Source organism: Somniosus microcephalus, unplaced genomic scaffold (genome assembly GCF_052327205.1).
Source record: "Somniosus microcephalus isolate GS21.2 unplaced genomic scaffold, FLI_Smic_1.0 unresolved_chr2, whole genome shotgun sequence".
In the NCBI taxonomy this organism is placed as follows: Eukaryota; Metazoa; Chordata; class Chondrichthyes; order Squaliformes; family Somniosidae; genus Somniosus; species Somniosus microcephalus.
Genome location: NW_028225180.1, coordinates 20,804,832 through 20,811,149, shown reverse-complemented (window position 1 = coordinate 20,811,149; position 6,318 = coordinate 20,804,832). Strand labels below are relative to the sequence as shown.

Below are 6,318 nucleotides of genomic sequence, written 5' to 3'. Positions count from 1 at the left end.
GGTCGATGTTCTTCCGGGGGTGATGAAAGAGTAGTGGGTGGGTAAGAGTTGCTGTGATCGTTGTTGCTGCTATTGTCGTGGTTGTTGTCGTTACCGGCTGGGGCGACGTCTTTTATGGACACGGTGTCCTCCCTTCCGTCAGCGTGCCGGACATACGCGTATTGGGGGTTGGCGTGGAGTAGGTGCACTGGCTCCATGAGAGGGTCCGTCTTGTGGCCCCTCACATGGCTTCGCACGAATACCGGACCTGGGGTGGAGAGCCATGACGGCATGGATACGCCTGAGGTGGATTTCCGGGGAAAGACAAACATTCGTTCATGAGGCGTGGCATTAGTGGCAGTACACAATAGCGACCGTATCGAATGGAGCACATCTGGGAGGACTTCCTGCCAGCGGGAGATAGGGAGGCCCTTGGTCCTTAGAGCTAGAGTGACTGCTTTCCATACTGTCCCGTTCTCTCGCTCCACTTGACCGTTACCCCGGGGGTTGTAGCTGGTGGTACGGCTCGTGGCGATCCCCCTGGACAGCATGTACTGGCATAGCTCTTCACTCATGAAGGACGCCCCCCTATCCGTATGGATGTAGTTCGGCATACCGAACAGGCAGAACAGGCTGTTGAGGCATTTAATGACCGTGGCGCTGGTCATGTCTGGGCAGGGGAAGGCGAATGGGAAACGGGAGTATTCGTCCACAATGTTCAGGAAATAAACATTGCGGTCGACGGACGGGAGAGGGCCCTTGAAGTCTAAGCTGAGCCGCTCAAAGGGCCGTGTAGCTTTGATTAAGTGGGCTCTATCTGGGCGGTAGAACCGAGGCTTGCACTCAGCGCAAGTGCGGCAGTTCCTGGTCAGAGACCGAACTTCCTCAATCGAGTAGGGTAAGTTGCGGGACTTTATGAAGTGGAACAGCCGCGTGACCCCTGGGTGGCAGAGGTCGTTGTGGAGGGTCTGTAGCCGATCCCCGGTGGCGCTGGCACACATCCCTCGTGAGAGGGCGTCAGGGGATTCGTTAAGGGCCCATGGCCGGTAAAAGATGTCATACTCGAAGGTGGAGAGCTCGATCCGCCACCTAAGAATCTTATCATTTTTGATCTTTCCCCTCTGTTTATTATTGAACATAAACGCTACCGACCGCTGGTCGGTAAGTAGGGTGAAGCGTTTGCTGGCTAGATAGTGGCGCCAGTGGCGCACTGCCTCCACGATGGCTTGGGCCTCCTTTTCCACGGAGGAGTGTCTGATCTCGGGCCCTTGGAGGGTCCTCGAGAAGAAAGCTACGGGCCGCCCCGCCTGGTTGAGGGTGGCCGCCAAGGCAAAGTCAGACGCATCACTTTCCACTTGAAATGGAGTGTTCTCGTCCTGCCTGTAGCGTGGCCTGCTCAATATCCTGCTTAATGCTTTTGAAGGCGGCGTGGGCCTCAGCAGAGACCGGAAAAGAGGATGCTTTCAAGAGGGGGCGGGCTTTGTCGGAGTAGTTGGGGACCCATTGGGAATAATAAGAAAATAACCCCAGGCACCTTTTCAGGGCTTTGGGAGTGTTGGGCAGGGGCAGCTCCCGTAGGGGGCGCAATCGGTCGGGGTCTGGTCCGATTTCCCCATTCTCCACCATGCTGCCCAGTATGCAGAGGCGCGTGGTGTTGAAAACGCACTTGTCCTCGTTGTAGGTGAGGTTGAGTTTTTGTGCGGTTTTCAGGAACCTCTCGAGGTTCGAGTCGTGATCCTGCTGGTTGTGACCGCAGATGGTGACGTTGTCGAGGTAGGGGAAGGTTGCCTGCAAGTGGTGGTCATCGACCATGCGGTCCATCTCCCTCTGGAAGACCGAGACCCCATTCGTCACCCCAAAGGGGACTCTGAGGAATTGGTAGAGGCGTCTGTTCGCCTCGAAGGCGGTGTACGGGCGGTCCTCTGGTCTGATAGGGAGCTGGTGGTACGCTGACTTGAGGTCGATGGTGGAGAACACCCGGTGTTGGGCGACTTGGTTCACCATTTCTGATATGCGGGGTAGCGGGTAGGCGTCTAGTTGGGTGTACCTGTTGATCGTTTGGCTATAGTCGATCACCATCCGTTTCTTCTCGCTACCCCTTACCACTACCACTTGGGCGCGCCACGGGCTGTTGCTGCGTTCAATAATGCGCTCTTTCAGGAGCCTGTCTACCTTGGTCGTGATAAACCGCCTGTCCTCCCAGCTGTACCTCCTGCTTTTGGTCGCTATTGGCCGGCAGTTAGGGGTAAGGTTCGCAAATAGCGAAGGCGGCTTTACCTTCAGGGTAGCCAGACCGCACACTGTGAGGGGCGGCTGGGACCCACCGTACTTGAGCGTGATGCTTTGGTGGTTGCACTGGAAATCTAGGCCCAAGATCATGCTAGCACATAAATTCTTCATGATTAATACTTTAAAATTATCGTATACAGTTCCGTTAACGGACAATTGTACCGTGCAGTAACCCAGAATGGTCGATGTCTGGGTTTTATCAGCCAGAGAGATGGTAGCCCGAGTAGGGACCACCTTTAGGGAGAGTTGTTGTGCCAGTTCAGGGTGGATAAAACTCTCCGTGCTTCCACTGTCAATTAAACATTTAACCCCGCACCCGTTTACCTCGATGTCCACCATTGATTTGGATAGCGGGTGCGGCCTGGTCTGGTCCACTGTGACCGATGCCACTGTAGGGCCCTGATCGAGACAAGATGGCGTCCACGCTGTCTGCTCATAAGATGGCGGACCCCACGAGGTCGGGCAAGATGGCGTCCAAGATGGCCGCTCCCACGGCGCACACGCGGCGGTGGCGGGTTTTTCGGCGGGGTTCCCTCTGCACACCTTCCCGAAGTGCCCCTTCTTACCGCACTTAAAGCAGGTGGTGCCTTTCGCCGGACACAGGTTTCTGGTGTGCTTCGGCTGCCCGCAGAAGTAGCAGTTGGGTCCCCGTCGCGTCGCGGCTGTCGTAGGGCTTCTGGGGAGAGAGCGGGGCCCCGACGGTGTCAGGCTGCCGGGCGGGGAAGACGCCTTCCAAGATGGCGGCGCCCTTGGTGCGCACGTGGTGGCGTGGACGGCGCGGGCTGAAGAGTAGGCATCCGAGTTTCTCTGGGCCACATCCAGGGATCGCGCTGTGTCCGCAGCCTGTTTCAGGTCCAATCCCGTTTTTTCCAGCAGTCTCTGCCGGATGTAAGTGGAGCTGAGGCCTGTGATAAAGGCATCGCGAACAAGCTTGTCAGTGTACACTGCGGCTTTTACATCTTGGCACTTGCAGTCTTTGCCAAGCTTTTTCAGGGTGCCTAGGAACTCCTCCACCGATTCCCCAGGTCGCTGTGCGCGAGTAGCGAGCAGATGCCTAGCATACACCTCATTCGTAGGCTGCTGGTAATGCGCCTTTAAGATGTCGCAGGCGGCCGGGTACGTGTCGGCGTCTTGGATGAGGGGGTAAACTCGGTGGCTTACCCAATTCCGCAGAATTCCGAGTTTCATACTCGCAGCGTCCGTAGCGCCTTTGACGGCTGCAGAATTGTCCAGGAAGAATTCCATACACATAAACCAGTGTCCGAAGCGTGCCGATGCGTCCGAAGCATGCTGGTCCAAATCCAAACATTCGGGTTTCAAGAGTTGATCCATTGTGTTGAAAATTAAGTCAATAAAATTGATGTGCCTCAATAAGTCCGAGACTCGATGTTAGCGAAACAAAACAAGGCTTTTATTGACTTAGAAGGTAACACACAGGAGAGAGGTATCTTCCATCCAGAGCTCTGCCGTACTGGATGTGCTGCAGGCTGGGCCAGCTTACATAGGGGCCAGGTATGGGCGGAGCCCTACACATAGTACAATACAATGGGCCAGGTATGGGCGGAGCCCTACACATAGTACAATACAATGGTGAGGAAACGGAACAGAGGTAAGGGAAATGAAACTGAAACCAACCACAGTCACAGGCAGTGATGAATGGAATATTTCATCACAGTCTCTCTCTCTCTGTCTCTGTCCCTCTCTGTCTCTGTCTCTCTCTCTCTGTCTCTCTCTCTGTCTCTCTGTCTCTCTCTCTGTCTCTCTCTCTCTCTCTCTGTCTCTGCCTCTCTCTCTCTGTCTCTCTGTCTCTCTCTCTCTCTGTCAATTCAATTCAATTCAAATGCTTTATTGGCATGAAAGTTTACAGGGAACCATGTTGCCAAAGCTTACATAACAAAAAGTACAGGTTTCCAACATTCTGTAGGTGTCAAACGTTTTTGACCCTCGTTGGGTACACACAGTCTCTCTCTCTGTCTCACTCTCTCTCTCTCTGTCTCTGTCTCTCTCTCTGTCTCTCTCTCACTGTCTCTCTCTGTTGCCCTGTGAGTGTCTATCCTACAACCAATGTGTTTGTGAGGCCCTCCAATGATTTATGTTTCCCCACACTGAACAACACGAGGATGTCTTGGTTCCTAACTCTTTCCTGTGGTTTCAGGTGGTGAAGGAAATGGTGGACAAAACCAGTCGTGGCGGCTTCTGTTCAAATGATAACATGGTGCAGATGACTCTCAACACATTGCCATTTGGTGGGGTCAGTAAGTGTTTATACGAATGGTACTGAGCCCCACACATAGAGCAGGAAAGGCCCAGGCTCCATCCCCGGCCTAGAGCCCCACACACAGAGCAGGAAAATCCCAGGCTCCATTCCCGGCCTGTGCCCCCACACACAGAGCAGGAAACTCCCAGGCTCCATTCTCAGCCTGTGCCCCCACACACAGAGCAGGAAACTCCCAGGCTTCATTCCTGGCCTGTGCCCCCACACACAGAGCAGGAAACTCCCAGGCTCCATTCCCGGCCTTTGCCCCCATACACAGAGCAGGAAACTCCCAGGCTCCATTCCTGGCCTGTGCCCCCACACACAGAGCAGGAAACTCCCAGACTCCATTCTCGGCCTGTGCCCCCACACACAGAGCAGGAAACTCCCAGGCTCCATTCTCGGCCTGTGCCCCCACACACAGAGCAGGAAACTCCCAGACTCCATCCCCGGCTTGTGCTGAGTTAGTGGATTTTGACCTGTCGCAGATGCAGCTGTCCATGACAGTATTGGTAGGAGTGACCACCGTACAGTCATTGTGGAGCCGAAGTCCCGTCTTCACACTGAGGACACCCTCCATCATGTTGTGTGGCACTACCGCCGTGCTAAGTGCGGTAGATTCAGAACAGACCTAGCAGCTCAAAACTGGGCATCCATGAGGTGCTGTGGGCCATCAGCAGCAGCAGAATTGTATTCCACCACAATCTGTAACCTCATGGCCCGGCACAGAGTTTAAACCGAGGCCCTGTCTGCCCTCTCAGGTGGATGTAAAAGAAGGCACGGCCATCACTGGAAGAAGAGCGGTGGAGGGGGGGGAGTGGCAGGGTGGGGGGGGGGTAGTTCTCCTGAGCCCAACATTTATCCCTTAAACAAACTCACGAAAAAAAAAATAATAATAATTAACCGGCCGTTATCACGTTGCTACTCGTGGCCTCTTGCTGTGCACATGATAGCTGCCGGCAATGGTCGCTAGGCTTCCAGCGGGAAGGGCTGTTCTGAAGCCGGGCGAGGTGATTGGTTCAGCGGGGAGTTTACTTGGACTGTTCGTGAACATTGGCAGGCTTCAGCGGCATCGGCATGTATCACGGCAAGTTCAGCTTCGACAGCTTCTCCCACAAGCGGGCCTGTATGCTGAAGAGCGCGGGGATGGAGGTGATGACCACAGCTCGCTACCCGCCCTACGACGACCAGAAGCTCAACTGGCTCATCTGGGCCACGGAAAGCAAGAAGAGGGACTTCAACTGCTGCGTGTTGTAGGCCTGAGTCTGGACCGGGAACTGCACTTCCGCTTTGTTCTGTAAAAGCCCGTATCATTGCCGAATTCCCCAAGTCTCTCTGATCGGCTTCAGATCCCCCGGAACTGTTTCGGTTTTTTTCACAAAAACCCTGATTAAACGGCTTGAATTGGACCCCTGCGGATTTTGGTTTGTGTTCATTGACTGAAGTTGTTGCACGAGAATTGGGAGCAGGAGGAGGCCCCTCAGCCCCCTGAGTCCGCTCCGCCACTCGGCCCCCTGGAGCCCGCTCCGCCACTGGGCCCTCACTGAGCCCACTCCGCCCCTCGGCCCCCCACTCGAGCCCGCTCCGCCACTCGACCCCCCTCGAGCCCGCTCCTCCCTCGGCCCCCCCGAGCCCGCTCCGCCCCTCGGCCCCCTCGAGCCCGCTCCGGCCCTCGGCCCCCCTCAAGCCCGCTCCACCCCTCGGCCCCCCTCGAGCCAGCTCTGCCCCTCGGCCCCCTCGAGCTCGCTCCACCCCTCAGCCCCCTCAAGCCCGCTCCGCCCCTCGGCCCCCCTTGA

General features: G+C 55.9%; 1 protein-coding gene across 1 annotated transcript in view; it reads left to right on the top strand.

Moving 5' to 3' along the window:
• The window catches only part of LOC147092246 (aldehyde dehydrogenase family 3 member B1-like), a gene marked incomplete at its 5' end in the record, with an annotated part of 51,390 nt that extends 45,454 nt beyond the window's left edge, over positions 1 to 5,936 (top strand). The window contains 2 exons of the mRNA XM_085975583.1: positions 4,424 to 4,523; positions 5,583 to 5,936. Of these exons, the coding sequence (XP_085831709.1) occupies positions 4,424 to 4,523; positions 5,583 to 5,779 (297 nt within the window). The remainder of the gene's footprint in view (positions 1 to 4,423; positions 4,524 to 5,582) is intronic.
• Positions 5,937 to 6,318: the final 382 nt, after the last annotated feature.